The sequence below is a fragment of the Diadema antillarum genome, unplaced genomic scaffold (assembly GCF_040938485.1).
Source record: "Diadema antillarum isolate AM-2024a unplaced genomic scaffold, OU_Dant_1.0 seq00000718_RagTag, whole genome shotgun sequence".
In the NCBI taxonomy this organism is placed as follows: Eukaryota; Metazoa; Echinodermata; class Echinoidea; order Diadematoida; family Diadematidae; genus Diadema; species Diadema antillarum.
This window is the reverse complement of record NW_027271622.1, coordinates 560568-588201: the sequence shown is the minus strand read 5'-3', so window position 1 is coordinate 588201 and position 27634 is coordinate 560568. Positions and strand designations below refer to the sequence as shown.

The following is a 27634-nucleotide window of genomic DNA, read 5'->3' as shown; positions in this document are numbered from 1 at the left end:
CCTGTGCAGCAATGATGTATCCTGCAAATATCAGTCATACAGAGTTCATGTGCACTGCTGGTTTAGTTGTCATTGCTGGTTGGGACTCGGTCAGTTCGGCTGTTCGTCAATGCCAGCTCTTGTCAGTCTTGTGAGATACGTAGCATATGCCAGCGCCAGTCTAACGTTAGTAGCTGTGGCAGATCACGATCAAGTGTATGAAACTAGCTCTATTGCAGGCTAGCTGGTGTCATTGTTTAGGTGAACACGCTGTCGCTGGTGAAGCAAAATGGAAGGTGGAGGGGGAGAGGGAGTTGCGCCAGCTGGAAAGGAGTGTTCCAACTGGGAGGAACTGAAGGCCCAGACCAGCCTGGAACTTCAGGTAAGGCAGGGACGAAGACTGGGCCCGGGGCCATTTCACGGAGCATTTTGTCTGATTTCTTTCCCTGACAAACTGTTACAAGCTACTGAAATCCTTGCGTCTGATTAACAGACAAATTTGTCCTACAAAAAGCTTTTTGAAATGCCCCTCTGGACCAGAAACTAGTCACAGTAGTCTAAAAGACACTGAGCTAAAGAAAGGTCGCTGAAGGACTGTCACAGTCATGTGCAACTAGCTCGCATTATTTTTATTGGTTGCTGTTGCAAGTCGTTTCGGCACTGAACCACCAACCAGCTGTGTAAAACTAAGTAAATTTACCATAGACAATTACTTATGGGTAAACTTGGCCTAGATGTATGTAGCGGGTAAACTTGGCCACTAGCGCCCTCATTAGAAGTGGCTGAGTTCACACGCTACTACTAGTACTAGGCCGACTTTTAATACCCATAAATACGGTAAATGACAGAGCAATTCAAGGTAGACCGTAGTTCCATGTGCAAGCTGTACACAAATGCAGTTTGAGATTTTCATAGTTCGTTTGGACTGAATAGTAGAGGGGTAACAATTTATAACAATATGAAAGTGTCATAGACAGATCAGGGAAGATCAGTCTGTAAATACCATAATTGACTGGGGATGTGTTCTGCGGAGACATACTGTACATCTGGCTGTATGGAATCCCTCTCCTATGGGTCTACCGTCTAAATCAAGAAATGTAGTTTAACTCCTTCGAACACACAGATTTTTCTGCATAGGGTCAACATTATTTTATATAAGGCCTTGCACAGTAAACGGGACTTACAGTGTAGGTCACCTCCAAAAATTATGATTTATTTTTTTTTAAGTATAGTATTTATCGTCCATGAACTTACTGAAATGAGAAAAAAATACTACGAAATGATGAAGTAAAGGTTTCACTTTTACAAGTTCAACAGATGTTGAGAAAGTTAGGACTATTTGCATTTTTGATAATCCTGCTGAGTCATTTTACCTGATATCTCTTGGATTTAGTTGATGACAGATTGCTAAGTCAGCCAAGTGTTTAAATCTTTGCAAGATTTGCCAAGGACTTCAAGTGCTTCATGTAATAAATCTTAATTTTGACCGAGGGGTGCGTCAAAATCCCATCATTGTCGGTCAAAATTTTGACCGAGGGGTGCGTCATGGTACGTCACTTGGCTATGGAAAATAACACGCATTTTTGCACGCTGGATACACGTACCGCGAGTGAAATTACAGTGGGCGCTTTCCCGCGGCAAGTGAAAATCAAAGTCGGGAAGCGTTTTGGAATAAGAGGAAAAAATGCTTGCCAGAATCTGGCAAGCAAAGAATTTAAAAGCCACCCTTTCTCCTTACATTTTCCCTCCAACAAACCCATGAAATCATGCATACTCAATCTCAAACCAGGGACTGTTCAGCGATGTAACAACTTAGTTAAATCTTTCCTGTCGAAACGGCAGCAGAAGAACTGCTTGCCGCATGCCATTTTCTGCTCGCGGGATATAGCCCGACCAGCTGGCCAGACGCAAGCGCGCGCGACGCTGTTAGCTGTGCGAATCTCTACGTACCGCGACTTGGCTGTAGTTACGCAGTACTCGAGCGGGAATATGAATGCCGTGGCGTGGTGTGTACCTACCTGCGCTGCAGCAGTATGCATCCACCGCACTAGCAATGGCCGCGCACACACAGCGCATTCTGCACACATGTGATTGTCATGTATGGATTGATTGCATGCACAGAATACATACTACTGCACGGAATATCGTAGCAGCAGCGTGATGTACGGTGAATGACAATACGGTGCTTACATGGTAAGGGAAACTTGCCGAAACTTTTACAAATTATGTGTACGAACCAAAAGAAAATGAAAATGCTTGAATAAAACGTATGCAAAAATCGTTTCAGTATTTACGGGGGTGCGTCAAATGTACCGAGGATGTCCGTCACAAAAGTGACCGAGGTGTGCGTCACTTTCAACGTGTTGTCCGTCAAAAAAGTGACTGTGGTGTTCGTCACTTGCAGCGTTATGTCCGTCAAAAAAGTGACTGTGGTGTCCGTCAAAAACCCCGTGTGGTCAGTCAAAAAATGACCATGACGCATACCGGTACCTTGGAAGTTTCCTGTTTTCAGAAGATGAGGGAATTAAAGATTCATTTTCTTTTCATTTTACTGGAAAAAAAAAAGGATTTTTACATACATTCCACATTTAATAATCAAATGATCATCATCATGGTCATCCCCTTCCCCCCCCCCCAAAAAAAAAATATATATATATTGATATATATATATATTAGTACCTCTCAGTACTTTTTCCATCAACTTCAGGTACAGTCTGTATTTATGAGTTAAAGATGATTTATGAAAAATTATTTCTTCCCAGAGTGAAAATATGCGACTACAAGTAAAGAGAGGCAACTTTTGCCAATTTTATGGTATCACCTTATTATCCGCACTTTGATGCAATTTTTCTATCAAACTTGGAAGGTTGCTGTTAAGATACAATGTACAGGTATTTGCAGCATGTCAAGTGACTTCCAGTAGTTCTGCAGCTTGTCAAGTATTCCAGTAGACAAGGTGACATAGATCTGCAAGTCTGGTCATTGGTACAACGTAGTTGGGTTCATTGTGATGCAAATTACCGGGATACCGGTACAAATGTGTGATTTGCATCGAGATTCAAATCTCGAGGTATTTGCCCATGTGGCCACAAAGATCCCACTAATAGCACGCACAATCAGCATTACGATCCAAATCCCAAGAACTGCAATTTTTTCAGAATTGTCGCGACAATACGAGAAATAGTACAATAATTTGAATGGAAATTGGAAGCAAGTGTTTGAACGCTGGAGTAAAAAAAAACATTTTTTGAGTTTATTTTCTTTTTGACGCATCATTCAAAATGCACGTTATGACAGTGCACAAACATATGGATAAGGATCACTGAATTGATTTAGAATTCTGGCAGTGGCAGTTTGGTTGATTTATAAATTGCGATTGGCAATTAGCGGCATTTTTCTGTCCATTTGAATGGCTGCAAAAAAACTCTGTATTTGGATTGTGATTACAAGTTATCTTGCTTTTTTGTGCAGTTTGCTGTGTGAATGTTACTGTAGGCAAGACTTGCTCTACATGTACATGTACAGCTGTATGTATGTTTACCATATGGTGAGTTCTCTGTCCTCTGCAATAAGTTGTTACCATGCCCAAATACCATTTTCACCAGGATGCTGGTACTTTGCTGTGGCTTTGTCTCACATATAGAGTTTTTGGTACAGTGCAATGTATTCTTGTTTTTAGGTTTAAATGCGAATTCGCATTGTTCTTTACTGATGAGCTAAGGTACGCAGTTGCGTGGAGATTTGCATAATTTTCTGTAGAGTCAAAAACAAACAATCTACAATATCTATTGAAACGCAATGTCAGATTGCATGAACAATGAGGTACCGTACTTCGTTCTTATTGTACCAAACCTGGCTTGTGAAAGCAGGTGTCAGTTTTGTGTGCAGAGAGGCAGGGATACAATATGGTATCTTTTGTGCCCATTTGTAGTATTGTATTTGTGTTTACAAAACCCCCAAATTAGATTACAGTGTACGTGTACACATGACATAAAGTACAATTAATTAAAGAGTTGTTAAACCCCTTCATTGCAGGGATCCTGTGATATTGAATTAAAACACAGTGGGTGTATCTCTTGCTACAATCTTTATATTGGAGGACCACATACAAACGTGTACAAATTTAAGTTGTTATTCCTGCATGGCAGTAAATATTTCAAGAAACATTTTCAAACTTAGGTCATGCACTAAATCTGACGGTCCATTTGTACAATGCTCCCCCCCCCCCCCCCCCCCCCCCCCCCCTTGGCAGCAGATAACATGAGATATGGAATCTAGGTTCTGTAGAGTAACACATTAAAGGACATACAGTCATTGAATGAATTTTACCAAAATTCCCTAGTACTATCAGTTGCATAATAGTAATACCACGAAATATGCAAATGAGATAGGGTGATGATGTGTAGTTGCACAAGTCTACCAGTGGGTTTTGCATAAGTGTTATCAAAAAAAAATATTGTAATGGATCTTGTTTTGGTTGATTGCGTTACATGTATGTTTGGCAACTACAGGAAAGTGCAACTCCATGCTTGCAAGAAAATCAAATACAGATCTACATCCCATGACAGTAAATTGTACTATGAGGTGGCATCCAGTGTTTAAATGATGTCGGTGTAAGTTGATGGTCCTGCTTGAAATCATTCTTAACAATCATGTTTTTATGTTGATATTAGCATTATGCCTACCTTATTTATTCCCTCCGCCAAGGGAAGAGGTTATGTTTTCGCTACCATTGGTTTGTATGTTTGTTTGTTTTTGTCTTTGTTCGTTAGTTTGTCCGTGTGCCAAATAACTAAAAAAGTAGTGAACGGATTGGGATGAAACTTGCAGGAAAGGTTGAGAATGACACAAGTAACAAACGATTAACTTTTGGCAGTGATCTGAGAATTTTTGATATTTTGGCAGGTAGGGTCAATGAACTTGGTAGTTAAGGCTGCGCGTATTTGAGGTTTGCATGCGCGCACTAAAGTGCGTGCTCTAGTTTCTGCTAGGGCGAGGCGCGCCTTGCAGCTGAGGGTTTATGACGTGACAAAGGCTTCTATATTGGGAAATCAGGCGGCTTTCAGCACACAATGCTACAAGTAGGCCTACACATATGGATGGAAATCACTGATCTCTGTGGAAGAACAAAATCAGTGGTGGAAATGAGCTGCATGCTTGGCGGAGGTCTGCACTCTCCGAGTGCTTCTCTATTTATTTTTCTTTTTAGGAGAACAGTAGTAGTGGTATCGGTAAAAACATTCATAACAATCCTATAGATTTCATGACCGACATGGAAGTATTAGACGAGACTTTATGTTTTTAAAACTGATGTTACGATTAGCCCTGCCTTCTTTCTGCTAGGAGAAAACTGATGTAATTGTCCAGTTTTATTGATGCTGGCATCAATTTTACTACCCTCCACTTCATGAAGAAAGGACTGAGGTAACAATCATATGTATTTTTACTGATGCTGCCTTTCGTCCCACCAATCCTTCTACTTTTACCAGAGGGCTTGATGAGATGCAGTATTTTCTGACAATCTGTGATGCTGATTTCACGATGACAGGGTCATTGTAAACTAGTGTGTTAGCCGCTGCTATACATTGTACAGTGCACGTCTTTTGCGGTATCCAATATCCTGTACACTGTTACATGTTGCAAATGCACTAGATTTTCTCACGTTGCTCGCCACGTGCTGACCTAAAATACGAGCCAGTTACGAAATTTTTTCACCTGGCTACTTACTGCTCACATCTCTGACGTGGGGATGCTAGGGCATTATATACTGTGTGCTGATTCCAGGGTATCTGTTGCCATGGCAACGATTCAGAGCAACCACTGGTGATGATGTAAATCTGGTCATCTCATTCACATGAGCAAGTCCGCTCGCCAAAATGTCACTGCTACGTTGTAGTTGTCTGGTGGGGGTGAATCATTGTGGGAAATAAAGACTCTTTCACTGCCGTTTATATATTCTGTTTGCGTAAAATGTTGATGAACATACAATGTACATGTACCTTATACAATGTATGTGGGTGTAAACTGCACTTTTATATGAAAGCTGTTATCACCAGTGTGATCAGCATTTGTGTGATTTTGTTCTTGAAGGTGGAGTTGTCAACAGAGTGTTTTATGTCAAATCCCCCTAAATTCCTATCATGTGTGATTGCGTACATACTGTATGTGTGTTAGTGTCTCTTTCATAATGTTTATGTTTTTTAGTAGCCTATTTTATGAGGGAATTGATAATGATGTTAGTATACAGATAATCTTGTGGCCAATTTTATTTCTAGTTTGTATTTGTCCTTAAGCAGTCTCTGTTTCTCCCACAAACATCATCTCTTTTTTTATGTGTAGGATACAATGAGCTTGGTATGGATTGGAAAACTACAGTCCATTGATAAATTATGCCCTGCAGGCAGTAGTTTCTCTGCATATATTCATGTGGTCCTTGTGATATAAAACTGCCACTTGCGTCATCAGAATTAAAAAAGTAATGTGATACAGCATGTACAAACCAGTCCATTCATCACACATGCATTATAACAACCTGGTGCATGTTGTACAACACAGCTCATAGAAGTGAGGCAGTAGGTGCATTCAAACTGGAATTACAATGATATCTATACCACCTGGGGTAATTTAATACTGCAGTAATTCACCTGGAGCACTCATACTCACATTTTATTGTATGATAGTGAGACTCTTGTACATACGTACACTGAATGACACCCCCTCAGGACACACAGCTCGAGTTCATCCCAGTATACAATGTAGGTTCATGTACAGGCTGCTTCAAGGGATTATTGCATCAAGGTATCCAGGTAAATTTCATTCTCAAAAAAAAACATGGTATTTCTCGTATTAACTCGTTCCTCCTGCAATTCTCCCAGAGCCTCCAATGCCCCCAAACGAGATTCCTTTTTGCAGGTCAACAGAGAACGAATAGGTTGGTTATCAACCTGTGTGAAAGCAGTCAAGTGGTATAAATGTACCCCCTTTCCACGGTCAGCTACATGTGGCATTGAACAATGAAAATATTGATCGGGCGTGAGGTACAGTATGAATGGAGCATGCATTGATGAGCTCACAAACTCTTGTTCCTCACAAAAGAGGCACCTGAATGGGGTTGAATAGCAATATTAAAGCAAATATCTACTCAGCTCAGCCTTGATTGCTATGTACATCTTCATACAAGTTTCATCTAGCAAAATAAGCACACACTACATAATATACACTGTACTTTGGAAAAAAGAGCACTGTATAATACCGTGATACACACAGGTTTCATACAGAAAGAAAACTGATATTGATAGAAAAATCTGTGATCTTTCTATCAAAGCAATTTTTCTGGGCAGAATAACACAAACCAACATGAATTTTGGCCACAAATGCCTGCACTCTTGTCCACATTTTGGGATCCTGGTATACATTGTAGTTCCCATCCAGTTGACGCCATGGGAACCTGGTCCGTGAGGAATGGGTTGAGCACCGTGCGTGAGCGTATCTCTGTTTGCACGGAGAGGACCGTGCACTTGCATTTTGGGATATTTTTCATGGCGTACAATGTACACTGTATCTGCATTGATTTCTTGTTCTTGGAGCTGTGTTTTTGTTTTGTTTCTGTCTTGGTTACGTACAGGAAGCAAGACGTACTTGTGCATTGTAGGTGTCCCTTTTCCGTTGTCATTGGCAGCGTCATCAACAATTTGATGAACTCTCCATAACGTCCCACAGCTTTGAGCTACGATCACCAAACTCACCACAGGACAATACCATTTACCTAAAGATGCGGGTGAAGTTTGACAAGTTCAAAGGTCAAAAAGTCAATGAACTTGCCCTGATTTTGATAAGCACTATTTTCATGCAGTATTCTTGGTGTACTCTCAATAACTTTGCACAGATTTGAGCTATGACAACAAACTCACACCACTTATACGTAACGTAAAGATGCCGGTCTAGTTCCAATGTGGGTTAAGTCCAACAAGGTGAAAGGTTAAAATGTCAATGAACTTTCTCTGATACAATTTGTACTCACAGTATTGTTGTGTATTCTCAACAGCATTCCACAGGTGTGAGCTATGACCAGAAAGCTTTAACACCACAGGTACTGTACCTAAAGATGCTGGTCAAGTTCGAATACATTTTATGAGTGAAGTCTGACTAATTCAGAGGTCAAATGGTCAATGAACTTTATACCAGATAGTGATAGGCACTGTACTCTTGGTATTCTGATGTACTCTCAATTTTCCACAGCTTTGAGCTATGTCCACCAAATTCATACCACAGGTTCATTACTTAAAGATACTGGTCAAGTTGGTATAGTGGTCATTTTCACCAAGGTCAAAGGTTTACAGGTCAATGAACTTACTTGAAAGACACCATGATCACAAATTGCAACATGCAGGTGATACATACTGCCTTGTTTGTTTTTATAATCAATGGAATTTTTATACCCCCGCCAAACAAAGTTTGAAGGGGGTATATAGGAATCAGCGGACGGTCGGGCGGTCGGGCGGTCGAGCGGTCGGTTGGGCGGTCGGTCCGTTGCAAATCTTGCGTCGCGAACTACTTCCTCAGTTTTCAACTGATTCCCATAAAACTTGGCACAGATGTGTGCCTTGGGTTGTAGATGTGCAAGACGTATTTTTTGACAGTACCCAAAAGTATGTTGCCATGGTAACGGCATATTATGGGCAAAAATGGGTACAAATCTTGCGTCGCGAACTCCTCCCACAGTTTTTGATCAATTTTTATGAAATTAGGTACAGATGTTCATCTGAATATGTTAATGTGCAAGACACATATTTCCGCAGTGGCAAAAAGTGCGTTGCCATGGTAACGGCATGTTATTGGTAAAATATAGGGCAAAATGCTTCATGGCAAAACTGCTTCATCAGTGTTCTTCCAATTCTCATGGAATTCATATTGAATGTTTGTCTTAGGATATAGGTCAGCATGACACATTTCTTGACAGTGACAAAAAGTATGTTGCCATGGTAACAGCTCACATATTATGAGCCAAAATGATGGAAAATTTAGTGTTGCAAACTACTTCCTCAGTTCTTGCCCAATTTCCATGAAACTTGGTACAGATGTGTGCCTTTGGTTGTAGATGTGCAAGACGCATTTTTTGATAGTACCCGAAAGTACGTTGCCATGGTAATGGCATATTAATGGCAGAAGATCAAGGAAAGATCTTGCGGACTTAACTACTTCCTCAGTTTTTTGACCAAAGCTTATGAAATGTGGCACACACCTTGATCTTGGTGGGAAGATGTGGAAGACATATTTTTCGGACGTGTCGGAAGCTGCGTTGCCATGGTAACGGCATATAAATGGCAGAAGATCAAGGAAAGATCTTGCGGATTTAACTACTTCCTCTGTATTCGACTGAAGCTCATGAAATGTGGCACACACATTGGTCTTGGTGGGAAGATGTGCAAGACATATTTTTTGGACGTGTCGGAAGCTGCGTTGCCATGGTAACGGCATATTAATGGCGGAAGATCAAGGAAAGATCTTGTGGATTGAACTACTTCCTCAGTTTTTGACAAAAGCTTATGAAATGTGGCACACACAATAGTCTTGGTGGGAAGATGTGCAAGACATATTTTTCGGACGTGTCGGAAGCTGCGTTGCCATGGTAACGGCATTTAAATGGCAGAAGATCAAGGAAAGATCATTCCTTGGGTAAGACTGTCGTCACGGGGCGGGGGTATTAATCACCTTCAGTGATATTTCTAGTTTTGGCACAGTCCTATGTGTTTTCATTTGTGTGCTTAATTTTCTGAAAGTTGATTCTGTCAATCACATGATATGGTCACACACAGTCCCAATATTTTACTGAGGCTCACAATATCCAAGTTGTGTTAAGTGTATGTAGATTGCAGATTTCACATCAATGCCAGCGTTTGCAGCAAAAGTGAGGAAATGAAATATCAAAATCTTATGAGAGCTTTGGAGGTGTTCGTGTTGTCACACACACACACACACAAAAATCTTACAGATTGAAATCCAGTGTATTAAAAGCTCAAGCACATTATAAAAGCAATCTTGAATGACATGACTCACAAGGGAGGCCCAATGCCCATGATGTTATCAGACTTTTTTTCTTTTTTTCGCCTGCAATGTAACGAAATAAGATTTGAAAAAAAAAATGTCATGGAAATGTTCTTGTAATGATGATTTTGCCTCTCTTCTGTTTTCTCGCCTCAGGGAGGACGAGAGTTCCAGCTGGCACAGGACAATGAACTACGATTTGAGGTGGAAAACAATGAATTGGTGGAGATGGAGGTATGCCCATTTCACAAAGTGAACCATAAACTTAAACCATAAACCATAGCCAAGTTTTCAACTCCTCCCTTCTTTTACTATCCTCCTTCCCACCCCCTTTTTCTCTATCCCTCCTTTGCTATACAATGTATCTCCTTTCCCACTCCTCTTTCCCCTCCCCCCTTTTTTTTTTGGGGGGGGGGGGGGTCAGCACTGGTTGACTCATCATACTCTGAAGTCATGTTGTTAAATCTTAGGCTTGGTCACATGTTATATGAATGGTTGTAGGAGCAGCAGATGATACCAATGAGAATACTGTATATTCATGATATGCCTGGAAAGTATGAGTGCATTTAAAAAAAAAAAAAAAAAAAAACATTGAAAAGACAGAGCAAGACAGAGAGATCCTCTCTTTGCATACATTTAGTTCAGTCTGGATCTAGCACCTGTCTTTTAGTGGTGGTCTTGTACAACATGAGATATATTAAAAGGGTATTCCTGAGCCCCATTTCATAGAAGACATTAGGATGGCAACTCTTGCTGGAATGGCAACTTCCAATAGCATTAGCCGATCAGGAAGCTAGATCCTTGTCGTTACTATGACAATTGCCATTCCAGCAAGAGTTGCTATAAACTTTTTATGAAATGGGGCCCAGATGTATATCAATTGTGTTTTCAAAAGTGCCTTGAAAGAGTCTAATAGGGACGGGCATGGTGAATGTCAGGGGAAGGACCACTCCACATCTTGGGGAGGGGGGAGGGGGAGGGGTGGGCAGATGGCAAGGAAAGTTCTGGCTGTAGCTGTAGCAAAGTCATTTCAAGCACGTACATTGTAAATTATAGTGGAAAAAAAAGAACAAGCAAACAACAGACTACAGTACCATTTGATAATATTATAAATGCACAGACTACCGATTAATGCCTGTGAAAAGCGTAACTATTTTTATTCACCTACAAGTGTTATGTGCTATTTCTTGGAATTCTCCTCACCACAGCTCAAGGACGGTCTTGCCGAAGTCTTCGGATCGGAGCTGCTCAGAAATAGGATCTACAAATTCTCCTCAGGGTCCAAAGTGGCTGTCTTCACGTGGCAGGGCTGCACGCTCGTCATATCCTTGAAGAATTTGCAATCTTTTCACAAACTTTGTTTAGTCAGAGATCAAGTGAAGTACTCTATATATGAAAAGGATTACATCTTTGCTATTATCAACATGTCACCGTCTTTCTAAGGCAGCTGTTGTTTTTGGAAAGTTTTAAAGGGATGGCATAGTTTTGGTTGAGATTTGGCTTCTAGCTTCCAGCCTTTTTACGAGATAATGAGAAATCTGTTATGAAACTTTTTACAAAATATGAAAGAGCATGCAATTCTAAGAGGAATTCAAGGTTTATTTTGTGAAAATCGGTTTTGAAATGGCTGAAATATCCAAAAACAAAGAGATCCTATTAAAAGGTAGGACCCAGCTTTTGTGAGGATTTTGTTTTGGCTATCTCTGCCATTTCAAAACCAATTTTCACCAGTTAAACTGTAAATTCCTCTTAGAATTGTATGCTGTTTCATGTTGCATAAGTGGTTTCTAATTATCGTGCAAAAACTTAAAATCTGAATCTGTGACTTCAATATCCACCACTTTCTGGTTCACTGCATTTTGCAAGCTTCTTCGCACTGTACCCTGCAGTACCCGGCATCACTGCGTATTAACCCATTTAGGATGGACTGATTTTGCTACAACATGCATTTCCCATAGACACCTGCCCGAGTATACTCAGGACTCGTCCTCAATGGGTTAAAGTCCATAGCAGAAACAGCTCGGGTAGTAGTAAAATATGAGGTGATCAAGGTAATATGAAGTGTCCAGTAGAAACAAGCACACAGTCCATATTACAGTGTTGATTTATTTTCTTCTCTTCTGTTTTATCCGACACCACCTTCCAATGATATCAAGTTTTTGCATGACTTCAAGATCTCTGCAGGTGTATTTTAATTGAAATTCACAAGAAAGTGTATCCCTTAACTCTACCCTGCACATCCGCGGAAAGACGGAGGTAGCATATGTATCCAAAGAAACGCCAATGGTAATGTACCTCAACACGCACGCAGCGCTGGAACAAATGAGGCAACAGGCTGAACTGGAGGCTACCAGAGGACCAAAGGTCGGTGAACTTAGTCTGCCTCATCTTTCTGAGACCACAATGCATGAATATTTTTGGAAAATATTATATTTTTCGAAGACATGTAAATTGTTATAGAAGTTTAAGCTAGAAATGCATTTTAGCAGAATTGTAGAGAAAAATCCCGCAGGCTTAAGAACTTTTTATCCGTAGTCAGGCAGCATTTGGTTTCAATGTTAAATGCCCTGAAAAATTTTTGGTCTCATAGCCACCAATACATCGCATGTGTCTTTGAAGCATATATTTGTGTAGCCACAAACGCCACAGGTTATGGGAACCCTAACGCCTTATCTATACTCAATCGACGATATTCAATGATGACATGTCAATATTTTAGTTGTCATGCTACTGCCCTTTTATGGGCATCACTGTGGAGGGTTATCACTCTGCCATTTGCTATTTCTGCAACATAATTGTTCCGTGATTCCTTGGTAACACATTTTCAACGTGAGTTTAAAGAATGTGGAGTTAATATACCTTGCCCCTTGTATGAGCATCTTTACTACCACCTCCAAGACAGCATGGAAGTGTAGCAAAGTTGGCTTGAATTCAATAATCACTTCTCCTCCTTCCCGCATTTCTTTCCAGGTGATGGTGGTGGGACCAGGTGATGTTGGTAAGAGCACAGTGTGTCGGTTGCTACTCAACTACGCCGTCAGGGTTGGCCGAAGACCAACTTTCATCGAACTCGATGTTGGACAGGTGAATGAATTCGAGTCTGTTCCCCCCTTCTGTATAAAAACAAAGAAGACAATAATGCTTGTCAGTATAAATTCCGCTTTGGTTTAGGCTCAGTGAACATAAATGGCAACTACTTGTAATTTGTGATAAATGTGGTCACTGTGTATGTAGAAAACTTGCTTATTCCAGCACTTGGAGAGACAAAATGGGTGAAGAGATGTGTGGGAAAGAAAAACACAGGTGATACATGTAGCTACGTAGCTGAGAAAAGTGGTAACTGTACTTGTGGCCCATTCCATTTTTTATAAACAGTCATTTAAGTGAGGGGCCCTGAATGTATTAACATGTGTGGAACTTAGGCAAGTTGTGTTTCTGAATACCACCAAAGCACCCTTTATAAGAGATCATGACAAATATGAGTGCTCCTGAAATAAAGAAGAAGGTACAAGAGAAAAATTGTAAGAAATGCTTGTGTGCATCTTTATGTGGAAATTGCTCATGTGACAAACTCCTTGAAAAGTATGAACACATGACTCGTGTGTTACTATGACAAGCTCCTGCCACTGAAGTAGGTATACGGGTATAAAATCAGTAAGATCTGGTGGTAATAAGTACTAAGAAATATGTTTATTATCTACATTAACAAGTCTTACTTGTCAGAATAGATGTTTATTGACTTGTACAGTGTGGCGTCATGAATTAAGATTTTGATTTTAAGACGGTCGAGGTTGATATGATTTTTTTGTTTGTTGATTTTGTGCACAGGGTTCTATATCTGTGCCAGGAACCGTGGGGGCGCTGCTCGTAGAGCGGCCAGCCGACGTAGAGCAGGGCTTTGCCCTGACGGCACCCCTCGTGTACCACTTTGGGGCGACCTCGCCTGGGGTTAACATGAAGCTCTATCAGATCCTGACTGCACGGCTTGCTGAGGTCTTCTCCATGCGCTGTAAAACGAACCCAAGAGGTACGAGATACCCCTCTATGATTCATTCTTTTTTTTTTGGGTGGGGGGATGGGAATATTTGTCATTGTACTTACTGCTTCCTCATCCACATACTGTAAAAATGGATATTTTCGCACAACTAATTTTTCGCGCTTGGCTGTGTCAGAAGAGTTTCGCGTGCTTTTAATTCCGCAGAATCAAGACATCATGCAAAGAAACGTATGGCAGGCAAAAATATTTGCATGCTTTAATATTTTCGCGCTAGTTTCTGGTTGCGCGAAATGCGGGAAAATTTCAACACCGCAAAAATTTCCACTTTTACAGTGTATGAAAAGATCTTGACCCCATTTCATAAAAGATTGTAGGATGGCAACTCTTGCTGGAATGGCAAGTTCCAAATGCAACAGCCAATCAGGAAGCTGGATTCTTGTTGTTACTATGACAATTGCCATTCCAGCAAGAATTGCTATCAATATACAGGGCCCCATTTCATAAAAAGTTGATATGATTATCATATAAACTTTTTATGCCTCCGCCACAAAGTGGTAATGGAGGCATTATTATGAAATGGGGCCCTGTATAGCCATGTCGGGAAAGAGAAAAATGATATCAAAGCCAACCAACAGTGATCCTAGAATGTCTGTAAATATGCACTTTAATATTCAATTTCCTTCTCAACACAATAGTTGTGTAGGAAACAGTATGCAACAATGGTAGACATGGCGGGATGACCCAACTAGGCAATACCTGCAGATCATCTCTGCGTCCAGAACAAAATAAAAATCCTGTTTACATTGTCATTCTACTAAGTGCACTTGCCAATTGTCAAATTTATAAAGCAATTGTATTTTCTGCACAAAGTGAGAGAATGGGGGAGTGTCTGAAGGAATGATATTTGTTCTGTTTTCAGTGATGGTTATGTAGCACTCTGGTAAAGAAAACTCAAGTTTCACTAGATAAATCGCTACCAACATATGCCTAATATATGCAGAGAATCTTGAAAGCATGTATTGCTTTAGCTCCTGTAGTACTAGTAATTGGTGTGTCCACAGTGTAAGTACTTGTTTATATGTATTATTATTGATGTTATGCCCATGGGCTATAAGATGCGTTGTGCAGATTCATATCATGCGATTGTGTTTGAATCCAGTTGGTGTCTGTTATTTCACTATTAAACCTTTTCTTGTCCATTTGGAAAGAGTTAATCTGCCTTCCTTAATGCTGTCTGTCCTATTGTAATGTCTGCTCCCTCTTGCAGTCGCTCAGAGTGGATGTGTCATTAACACGTGTGGCTGGGTCAAGGGTGACGGCTACCAGTGTATCAAATACGCTGCCCAGGCATTCGAAGGTAAGGTAGTTGGCTTCAAGCAGTCTGATTTGATGTTGTTGTTCAGTGCTCCCACAGATTGTTCCATGTTCAAGTGGTGTCACACTGTCAAGAAATTGTCACGAGATGGCTGTACGATTATGGAATTTATAATTTTCGTGAGAAGTTGGCCCTGAACTTGATCAAAAGCCAATCAGCAGCCGAAGCAAGTATGGTGTCTTACAGGTGGTTAAAAAAAAATGAACATAAATTCTTATTGGCTCAGTGGCTCTCTGGCTCTTAGCGTGAAACGTTTAACTTCAAATGGAATGCTTCCACCCCGTAGCAGTCGATGGATGTACATGTGTGATGATGACATATGACAATGACGATGAATGATGATGACGGTGCCCCGTTACACTAGTGCTAGTATGGTCGCATGGTCTGTCGCAGCGAGTCGTAGCGAGTCCCATTCGCGTGGTCGCTCTCTCAACAGACATCTTCGCAATGTCTCCTCAGCATTCAGGAATACTCTGTGGCGCCGGTCGACAGTCTCCCTCGTCTTGGAGCTGGTTGACTGACGATGACACCTTCCTGTATCTGCCTCATGCAGTGGGCCCTTACCCTTCTGGAAACCCTTCAAATATTTAAATTATCAAATCACTCAATAGCCAGAGCACTAGAGCGCATATTTATTAATGTCCAAATTGCCGCCAAATACGAATGTGTTTCAACTTGGGCAGTCACAAACAATAGTCATTTGATTTATAACAATAACCAAACCATTTATCACAACTCATTTGCAAATTCCATCCAAAATTGCCTTTAGTGGAATAGAGTATCTGTCAATCCGCTCATGACAGCAAGAAACATTCTTTGGAGGTTTGTTTACATAGTTAATTTATGCCGTTTTCATTCTACAAAAGTGAATGTATCAAGATGCTTTGATCGGCAGTAGCATAGTGATTATGTAATGTATGCGAGTTGACTTCGACTTTGTTTGTTTGTTTGTTTTGTCCGTAGTGGATGTCATCATCGTGTTAGACCAAGAGCGGCTGTACAATGAGCTTGTGCGAGACATTCCATCCTTTGTCAAAATAGTTCTACAACCCAAATCTGGAGGGGTAAGTATTCATCTCTTTCTTTGGAAATAGGGGTGAGAGTTGATGCAAACAATGAATGAGACATAGACCCCGTTTACAGTGCGGGGCTGTGCCGAGCCCCGCAATTTTGTCTGTTTACACTGCAGGGTCGCTTTTGATTCAAACCTTTCAATATTTTGTCGTAGTGGCGCTCTGCTCGTAAACAAACGTAATTTGGTATTGTCTGGTTTTCAGACCCTTTACCAACTGAATTCCGTGGTGACAAAGTCGCCGTTCGGGCAAAGGCCTTTGCTAAAGGAAAAAATCCTTTGCAGGACAAAACCACCTTAAACTATACTAGTTTTCGACGTTGAGGGGGTTAATATCCTGAATAGCGAAAGGTACAGGCAGAGGGTTTGGAAGCCAGACTAAAATTGGCCGCGCATTTGGCCCAGTTTGCATTTACACTGAGAAAAGGCCGGGCTCGGCTGCGGCCGAGCCGCGGCCGAGACGAGACCACCTCCAGAGCGAGGCCAAATGCGAGGCCAATTTTGGCCTCGCATTTGGCCTTTTGCACATTTACACTGAAATGAAGGTGGGCTGGGCTGCGGCTGAGCCGCGGCCGAGCCTCGCACGGTAAACGGGGTCATAAACATGAAACAGGACGTAGTCCTGAGTTTATTGTAGCTGTTTTGTTTCTGTATGTCTCCATCCAGAAAGATGCATTTTCTCCTGGGTCTCTTTTTCCATAAGCCCCAGAACAAGTTAAGAAGACAAACAAACAAAACAAAACAAAACAAAACAAACAAACAAACACACAAACAAAACAATAACAAAACCAAACAAACAAAAGAAAATTGGTATGAAAGCTTGTTTAACACATGGCCTGGGTATGTGATAATACACAAGACCAAAATTTGCCAAAAAGCCCTCCGGGTCAAAGGTCACCAAACTTTGTCTTTGCTTGTCATTTTGTGGTCATCACTTCGACTGAAAAATACCAAAGTGATATAATATGGTAGGAAGGATCAATATAATATACACAGCTAATTGTATGGGTGAAAGGTCAAAGGTTAATATCAAGGGTCAATTGCATTTTCAACAAGAATGTCAGCTTCCAGCCATAACACAAGCTAGGGATGATCATTAATATTTGTTGAGAAGGAAGGAAATTAATTCACAATTATGTACACGGAATGATAGGGGTGATAGGGGAAGGAATATGTTAAAAAGTCACAAAAATTCAGCTGAAAAATGTAGTTTATGTCATTCTGGCTGTTACAACGGTAGACCCGTGTCTGTCTCAACTCGGCTGTTTTCTCAGCTGACGTTCTTGATCACATGTTTCATTGGTTTGTTTTCCATCAGTTCAGCAGTCATTGCAGGGCTGGCATGTCTACTTTTGCTAAGACTTGCCCAGATTTACCGTTAAATTTTCATTGCCATATTTAAATTCTATGCTATAGTCATTATATTCTTTGTGATTTTCATTGATCAGTTCATGCATGTGAAGAACTTTACAGAGGTTTATGATTTCTGTTTTTAAAGTTTCTGTTTCCCGTCTGTGTTTCCTCTCTTACATGGATACCACTTCAAGGTGGTAGAGCGATCGCAGAATTTCAGGCGTTTCACTCGTGACGAGAAGGTGCGGGAGTATTTCTATGGCTTCGGTGGCTGTCTCTACCCACATTCCTTTGAGGTGAAGTTCTCAGACGTAGAAATCTACAAAGTCGGTGGTACGTACGAGAAAGTTGTTGAATTGTTCTCAAATATAGTCTATTTCTGTCATTATGCAGATGTGTTCACACTTTTCATGCAAGAAAGCTATTCACTTAGAATGAGACTTCCACTCTGCGTTCTACCTGACTTGAATAAGAATAGAACAGTTGCAGCAATCAGCAGATATTTCATGAAAACAGGACCAAAAATTAACAGTTAAGAAAATTTAAGCTTTCACTTTTTTGTTGTTTAAACATTGCTTTTAGTCACAGTCAAAGAGACACATTAGACAAGGCAGCAATATTATTGCCTCACAGCACTTCATTTGGTTTGTACATTGAACAGTTACTGAGTTGTTCTTATCATCATTTGTGTATAGTCAAATATGCAGCAAATATGTTCCCCCTCTCCCCTTTGCCAAATTGTTAGTGCTGCATTGTAACTGTGCTGAGCATATCAAGTCAGCCGATCTTGAGCAAGTAACAGAGATGATGTCGTGGGGATTATGTGAATAACTCAGCTCTTCAAAGAAAATTCATTGATTTTTGAGCCATATATAATTTTTTTATTTTCATTCTTTGGAGGGAAAAAAGAAAGAGTTGGCATCTGTTGATTCTGGTTGATGATACAACCACCTTGTGGCTACTTATACTTACATCACATAGAATCTAAAGTACAGCTTCTGTCAAAAAACAGAAAAAGAATTAGTTTCTCTAGCATATATCGGGTATATATTCTGTTGTGTCGTGTCAATGCCAGTAGTACTTAAAGGGATGGTACAATATTGGTGGAGATGAGAATTGGGCTTTCAACTATTTGCGAGATACCAAGAAAACACTTATGAAATAGAACAAAGCATACCATTTTAAGAGGAATTCAAAGTTTATTTGATGAAAATCAGATTTGGAATGACTGAAACATCCAAAAACAAAGTAAGACAGCGCGATCGTAATAAAAGGTGGGTCCCACACTTTATTAGAATCGCTCTGTTTTCGATATCTCAGCCATTTCAAAACCAATTTTCATCAAATAAACGTTGAATTCGTCATGAAATTACATGCTCTTTCATATTTCATAACACGTTTTTTCATCATCTCACCAAAAAATGTTAGAAACCTGAAATTAGGTCTCAACCAAAACTATACGATCCCTTTAACATTGCCACTTTACACTGTATTTACAAGAACAAATCATAAGATATACTCTGTCATCCAACAGTCTTGACTGTATCCGTAAAAGAAAGGCATTGGCATATGTCCTATTCTATATATATTTCACCTCAGCCTTGGGCTGTGGGGAAATAACACTGTATAGGCTAGTTATGAAGATGTCATGTGTTTCGTGTAGAATAGTTTCATGTATAGTGTCATGCAAGTTTTATGGAGAGAGAGATACAATTGTACAAAAATGTTTTATGTATGTAACTAATGAAGGTGATGTCTTAAATCTCTCTTTCCCCAAATGTCTGTCTCCACATCTTCCACACCTAGCTCCCCCTGTCCCTAATTCATGTCTACCTCTTGGGATGACCCCCGAAGACAACCAGACCAAGCTGGTGCCGGTCACTCCAGGTCAGTTCTTGGATGGGTCCCACTGGCCAGTGTTCTTGCTGCATGTTTAGCAAACTGACCAGGAGCAAGGGGCATGGTTGGGACTGATTGGTTGTCTAGAGTAGCATTGTCAAGTCAAATTTGTTGTGATATCTGTGGCTGTGGAAAGTGGTAGTTGTTGTTTCTGCAGGTGTTCTGTCGAATACAATGTATCAGTGTTAAGTCTGTTCATCTTTATGAACAGTTTACCAGTGCGGCATTCAATTATTGTTATGTTTTCTTTGTAAAGATACACCAGTAGCTCAGTAAAGACACTTATACATTCTGAAACACAACCCAGTCAGTCGAAGGTGGTGTCTTATTTTGAAATCGGGTTCAATTATTAACATGAGTGACATGTTTGTTTTGACAACCCCAATATCTCCTCACCCACCCGTATGTTGCAATAATGCTTCTCTGACTGTGGGTTATAGTTTGCGATTCATGGACTTAAGTTTGTTTTATCTGGTAGAGCTTTGTGCCTGTATTGAATTTCTGCACAGAATCATTTGTCCGTCTGTGTGTGTGTGTCTGTGTCTGTGTCTGTTTGTCTCCCCCTATAGTGTATACATATTTATGTTTATATACATAATCTTCCATGTGTTGCAATTTACACAATAGAGGATTTTGCTGCCATGAATGCATTTTCTGATGTGTTTACAGCATACATGAGGAAGAAATACATAAATTTACCTAATGATTGATAAGGGTGATATTAGCATACTAAGGATATTACGGAATCCACACACATCGACAACTTTTTTGACTGTGGAAATTACTGTCATGGCACCATTACATTGTGTGTGTTAGGAGGGTTGAGTTGTTAAAATGGCTGTGGTAACTTTTGAAGGGGAGGTAGATGTATTTCATCCCAAGAGATGCTAAACTCTGTGTAAATGTTAATTTATTTGTGAATGTTTTCTCAATTTAACAAAGTCTTGTTGCCAACCTCCCATTGTGTATTTTATGTATGTATTTGTAGTTATTCTTACCCATTGATTGATTGATAGATTGATTGAATAAGTAAGTGAATAATCAATTTATCTGTTTATGTCCTTATTAATTTCTTCATTCATCTGACAACTTATCATGTATATATCATATGCAAGGCTCGACATCAGCAAGGGCCGGGGCCATTAAAAATTGACGTCAGGCCACCAAACTTCCAAAAACACTATCTTTTGGTGGCCCGATTAGGCACATAAGAATCAAAATGGATCGTTACATTTCCTTGTATTTCAGGGTCACCAGAATTTCAAATTTAAATGTCTTGTAAAAGTGACCCTAACTGGGTTCCAGAGAAAAAGTGTTAGAGTTGGGCCCTATTAGATGTACACATTTATTCAATTTAATTATTTTTTCACTTGTATACTTTTATTTCGTCGGCCTCATGCCAGAAGGGCCCTAACAGTGTACAAAGTCTATGGTGTTAAGGCCCTTTTGGCATGAGGCCGACGATTTATTCGTTCATGTGATTTTCTGAAATATGAAATTTGCTTAATTTCATTGCTCCTATTTCATTATCATTTTTAATTTCATACAGGTCCAGAAATAGTTCACCACCTTCTGAGCGTCAGTCTTGCCCAGAGCAAAGAAGATGACCTGATCACAACCAACGTGGCAGGCTTCATTGCTATGTGAGTATTGTGCCCCCCCCCCCCCCCTTTTTTTTTTTTTTTTTTTTTTTTTTGTAGATTGCTATTCTCGGTTCAAGTCCTCATGACAAGAGAATAGATTGGGGGGGGGGGGGGGAGGAAGCAACCCACAAAACTTGATATAGGTCACATTTGCTTGATTCACCTTTAAGTTGAGCAGTGCTGGTGCAGCATTGTATGTTGCATGTTTTCTATGCCATGTGTTATACCAACGCTTCTCAACCTTTTTTTAGCTCACCTGAGCCAAAGGCTCAAGTGAGCTATTGCGATCGCCCTTCGTCCGGCGTCCGTCGTGCGTCGTGCGTCGTCCGTCGTCCGTCGTCCGTCGTCCGTCGTGCGTCGTGCGTAAACTTTTTACATTTTCATCTTCTTCTTGAAAACCCCAAGACCGATTTTCATCAAACTTGCCAGGTAGCATCCCTAGGGGGTTAGGAACTCAATTTGTTAAAATGGGCACCATGCCCCACCCAGGGGGCCCCCAGGGGGGCCCAAACCCCCCAAAATTAAGGAATCTGTAAAAATCTTCTTCTCTAGAACCAGAAGTGATAGAGCTAAGTTAATACTATGAGTTAGTACATTGATGACTGTAGTTTCAAGTTTGTTCATGGCAGAATCAGGGGTGCCCCCCTTGGGACCCAGGGGAGGGGGGTGGGGAAGGGTTCTAATGGGGCCTAAATTGTACATTTTCATCTTCTTCTTGAGAACCCCATGACCCATTTTCACCAAACTTGGCAGGTAGCATCCCTAGGGGGTTAGGAACTCAATTTGTTAAAATGGGCACCATGCCCCACCCAGGGGGCCCTCAGGGGGCCCAAGCCCCCCAAAATTAAGGATTCTGCAAAAATCTTCTTCTCTAGAACCAGAAGTGATAGTGCTTAGTTAATACTATGAGTTAGTACATTGATGACTGTAGTTTCAAGTTTGTTCATGGCAGAATCAGGGGTGCCCCCCTTGGGACCCAGGGGAGGGGGTGAGGAGGGGTCCTAATGGGGCCTAAATTGTACATTTTTATCGTCTTCTTGAGAACCCCATGACCCATTTTCACCAAACTTGGCAGGTAGCATCCCTAGGGGGTTAGGAACTCAATTTGTTAAAATGGGCACCATGCCCCACCCAGGGGGCCCCCAGGGGTCCCAAACCCCCCAAATGAAGGAATCTTTATAAATCTTCTCTAGAATCAGAAGTTATAGAGCTGAGATAATACTATGAGTGAGTACATTAATGACTGTAGTTTCAAGTTTGTTCATAGGAGATCCAGGGGTGCCCCTCTTGGGTAGGGGGGGGGGGGGGGGTGGTTGGAAGGGTCCAAATGGGGGCCTGAATTGTACATTTTCATCTTCTTCCTGAAAACCTCATGATGGATTTTTGTCAAACTTGGCAGGTAGCATCCCTAGGGGGTCAGGATCTCAATTTATCAAAATGGGCACCATGCCCCACCCAGAGGGCCCCAGGGGGCCCCAATCCCCCCAAATTAAGGAATCTTAAAAAAAATTGGGCCTTTATTGTACATTTTCATCTTCTACTTGAGAATGCCTGGTCAAATTTTGGTAGAGCTGTGAATAATTTAGGTTAGTGACTGCGTGAAAGGTGAACTTGCGATACTCAGGTGAGCGCTAGACCCGCGGGTCTCTTGTTTAATTTTTAATTTTTTTTTTGGACCCAAGGCCCACTTTGGCTTCTATTGTTTTTTTCGGGGCCCAGTAAGAAAGAATACAAGCATTTTTTTTTTTTATTTTAAAAAGGAAACCCAAACCCAAAGAGAAATGTGGATTGAGTGAAAGCAGCAACATAAGTAGAACACATCAGTGAAACTTTGAGGAACATCGGACAATTGATGCAAAAGTTATGAATTTTTAAAGTTTTGGTGTTGAAACCACTGAATGAGGAGACTGTTAGAGGTTATGATGTCATGTGTGTACAACAATATAAAGAAGATATAAAGGGACTTCCACAAAAACTCATTTTTCATGAAAATTACACATTCCATCAACATGATACTGACATATGTTAAGTTAAGGGTAGCAATTATTCCCCCTGCTTTCTGAAAGCGGTTAGTCAAGTGCTCTTTCATTATGCTAGAAAAATGAATTTTTGTGTGATTCCCTTTAAAAAATTCACTTTTCCAGCATAATGAAAGAGCACTTGACTAACTGGTTTCAGAAAGCAGGGGGAATAATTGCTACCCTTAACATATGTCAGTATCAAGTTGATGGAATGTGTAATTTTCATGAAGAATGAATTTTTGTGGATTTCCTTTATATTTTCTTTATATTGTTGTCTTCACATGACATCATAACCTCTAATAGTCTCCTCATCCAGTGGTTCCAACACAAAAACTGTAAAAATTCATAACTTTTGCATCGATTGTCTGATTTCCTTCAAACTTTCACTGATGTGTTCTACTAATTTTGCTGCTTTCACTCAATCCACATTTCTCTTTGGGCTTTGGTTTCCTTCATTTTTTGGCCGACAATCAGGCCCACCCAAGAGAGCTTCATGGCCTACCAGTTTAGAAACAAGGTGTTACACTAATGCTGACGATGTATTCTATCATTCATTTCTCACATGCGAGACTCTAGGATGCTGTTTTCACTTTCCATTATTCATCTGCCATTTTGTAATCGTGTGACCGTGAAACATGTGACCTCTACCAATGTCATACATTGCCTGCTGCTCTAATTTCCCTTTATTGTCTCGATTCGCAGCACCAACGTCGACATGGAGCGGAAGACTTTCACTGTGCTTTCACCGGCCCCGAGGCCGTTGCCTAGACGATATCTTCTTCTCAGCGATATACGATTCATGGACATCAAGTGAAGCCCCTGATATATGCCAGCGCTGAAGCAGATGGACTTTGCTGTGCTACATGCGCTTCACTCGGTGAAAAGTCTGACATATAGGTGTTCTGCACAAAATGGAAGTCTAGACATGCGTGAACAATTTATTTTTTATAAGAGACCCTCCCATCGATCACCTGCACTGAACATCAACATCGGCGTATCATGTAAAGCGTGTGATCATCTTCTGCAGCTCCCAACGTGGGCACTCTGTGGAGTCTTTCAATACGGGATTACATGCAGCAGTGTCGGTGATATTTACTGTATACGCCTTATATTTAGCAAGTCTAAATTTTCGTGAATCGAGACTTCCCAACCATTTCGCAAGAGGTTAAATTCGCGATCGTGGAGTCCTGCACTGAACGGAGAAATGTATACACGTACATGACATGCATGTCGGGATCAGAGTCAATATTTTCGGGAGTCTTCGCGAATCGCAGCTGACTCGTGAAATTCGTGAAAATAAAAAACCTTGCAAAATATTTGGCATATACGGTATCATCCTGTCGTTCTGACTCAGGGTACACTTGTCAACTGGTCGCCAACCATCATTTGTTGTCATTGTTACCATGCCAACTGGATGGACACTCGTCAGTCTTCTAGCAAGACAACTGAGATGAACATATTGTGATTTACAGTTTTCACCGTGTGTATTTAATGCTCTGTATGTATGTGTGTGAGTGTGTGGTGGGTGTGCTACAAGGCACGGGTAAGTGTCCTCAAGGAATTTTACATACTAATGTTTACTGTATTTAAAACCAGCTGATACTGTTACCGCGATGAACTATGTTTGTACAACAAACATTGAAGCAAAAGAAATGAAAAAGCATATCAGTACAATTAATGATTAAAAAAAAAACAACTTGTAATGCCTATGTGAACCGATGAGGTTTGAGACAATTGTTTTTATACGGCGTGAAGTAAAGAAAAATACCTCAGATAATAGGTCATTATATTTGACATTTGGACTTCTTTCAAAGGAACTTTTATACCCGAAATGACTTATTGTCCCCGCCGAACGAGTTCGAGCAGGGGACTATGAAACGGGCCCCGTACGTGTGTGTGTCCGTCTGTCCGTCTGTCCGTCTGTCCGTCCGTCCGTGCGTCCGTGTGTAATCAAAATGTTCAAAATGCTACTCCTTCGCCATTTCTAACCCGATTTTGATTCTGTTTGCTTTATATGATAGCACTACATGAGAGCTTTGAAACTTCTATACAGAATTTCAGTTGTGACCTTTGACCTTGACCTTTGACCTATATTGTACATTTTGCTTCAAAATGCTACTCCTTCGCCATTTCTAACCCGATTTTGATTCCGTTTGCTTTATATGATGGCACTAGGTGAGGACTTCAAAACTTCTACACAGAATTTTGACCTTTGACTTCTTTGACCTTTGACCTTGATTTTTGACCTATATTGTACATTGCCTACAAAATGCTACTCCTTCGCCATTTCTAACCCGATTTCGATTCCGTTTGCTTTATGTGATGGCACTACGTGAGGGCTTCAAAACTGCTATACAGAATTTTGACCTTTGACTTCTTTGACCTTTGACCTTGATTTTTGACCTATATCGTACATTTTGCTACAAAATGCTACTCCTTCGCCATTTGTAACCCGATTTCAATTCCGTTTGCTTTAAGTGATGGCACTAGGTGAGGGCTTCAAAACTTCTACACAGAATTTTGACCTTTGACTTCTTTGACCTCTGACCTTGATTTTGACCTGTATTGTACATTTTGCTACCAAATGCTACTCCTTCGCCATTTCTAACCCGATTTCGATTCCGTTTGCTTTATGTGATGGCACTAGGTGAGGGCTTCAAAACTTCTACACAGAATTTTGACCTTTGACTTCTTTGACCTTTGACCTTGATTTTTGACCTATATTGTACATTGGCTACAAAATGCTACTCCTTCGCCATTTCTAACCCGATTTCGATTCCGTTTGCTTTATGTGATGGCACTAGGTATGGGCTTCAAAACTTCTACATAGAATTTTGACCTTTGACTTCTTTGACCTTTGACCTTGATCTTTTTACCTATATTGTACATTTTGCTACTAAATGCTACTTCCGGTGGGGACATATATTACGCACCGCGTAATTTTTACTTTTCCTTGTTTTACTTATTGAGGGAAAGGAGGGAAAAACTGTTTGAGATAGATCAAATCAAATCAAACAAACAACAATGTAGATTGCAGTGAATTTTGACAAAAGGAAATATTTTTAGAATGTTTACCCCTTGAGTCTCCCAAACGCACATTTTTGGACAAAAATACAGATGTAGTATAATGACACAAAATTCCTTACAAGCGTGAGTTGAGAGGAGTGAGAATGACCTCACTTTTCAGATCTCATGCTCTGTTCATGTGGGAAATGATGACAATGATATATTTTGGGTCAATATTTCAGCCAACACCACTGCTGTTGTTATTATTTTTTAAAGTTTGCAAGATTTATTTCACCAGTGTAGCCTTGTCAAGACCTGCATGTACAGGCCCTTCTCTTCTTGAGAGCTCTGTTTGTAGAATCAAAATACAGAAACATCAAAATAAAATTTGTACGTAGTGGGTCAGTGAAACATAAGAAACATAATATACATTTGATGAAAATTGCCTTGTCGAAAATGCATACATGTTACATTTGAATGCCATCATTATAAAAGTTATCCCACCTTCACAGTACTTTGATGTAAAGGGCATAATTCTCAGGCGCGTTTCGAGAGGAATTCCAGTCTAGATATAAGTTTTAATAGTCTGATAAGAAAGAGTAAAATCATCTGAGTGCAAACTATGCAGATTTGATCAAAATCTGATAAAAATTAGGGAAGTTATGAAATTGTGAAGTCTCGCTAATTTCTGCATAACAGATCTCGTGCAGACGATATGAATATGCAAATAAGTGAGCTGACGATGTCATCACCTCACAATTTTCCATTGATTGTGTACAAAAAAAAAATGGTGATGAAAATTCAATATTTTTATTAGTAAAGTGTAGAGCATGTCATTCTTGGTTGGATAAAGTCAGAAAAGTGATCAGTTAGATGTATCAGGATTTGAGACTTGAGCATAATTGCATTTGAATAAAAAAAAGGGAATTTCACAATTTTATGTACAAACTGTTGGGTGAGAATGAGAAGGGCATTAAAAGTACCTTGAACACTATGGCTTTAGTGGCAACATAACGCCGTATTTATTCTCACCCGACGAAACTATATGGCAAGTTGTGAGGTATGACATCACTATTTGCATATTCATATTGACTGTTCTACAACTGTTTCCTGAAAAATTAGCAAAACTTTAAAATGTCATACTCTCCTTTTCTTAAAATCCGATTTTTCTTAAAATCTGATTTTGATCAAATTTTCATTGTTGTGCTAAGTCCTTCTTTTCAGACTAACTTCCTACTGCACTGA

General features: G+C 40.3%; 1 protein-coding gene across 1 annotated transcript; it reads left to right on the top strand.

Annotated features, from left to right (window-relative positions):
- The first annotated feature begins 214 nt into the window (after window positions 1-214).
- Window positions 215-24219, top strand: LOC139738009 (polyribonucleotide 5'-hydroxyl-kinase Clp1-like). The gene is made up of 12 exons (XM_071648675.1): window positions 215-361; window positions 10180-10257; window positions 11232-11345; window positions 12262-12387; window positions 12994-13107; window positions 13852-14050; window positions 15288-15377; window positions 16359-16459; window positions 18015-18153; window positions 19627-19707; window positions 21269-21362; window positions 24086-24219. The coding sequence occupies exons 1-12, from the start codon at window positions 269-271 to the stop codon at window positions 24195-24197; spliced, it is 1341 nt and encodes a 446-aa protein (XP_071504776.1). The 5' UTR covers window positions 215-268; the 3' UTR covers window positions 24198-24219.
- Window positions 24220-27634: the final 3415 nt, after the last annotated feature.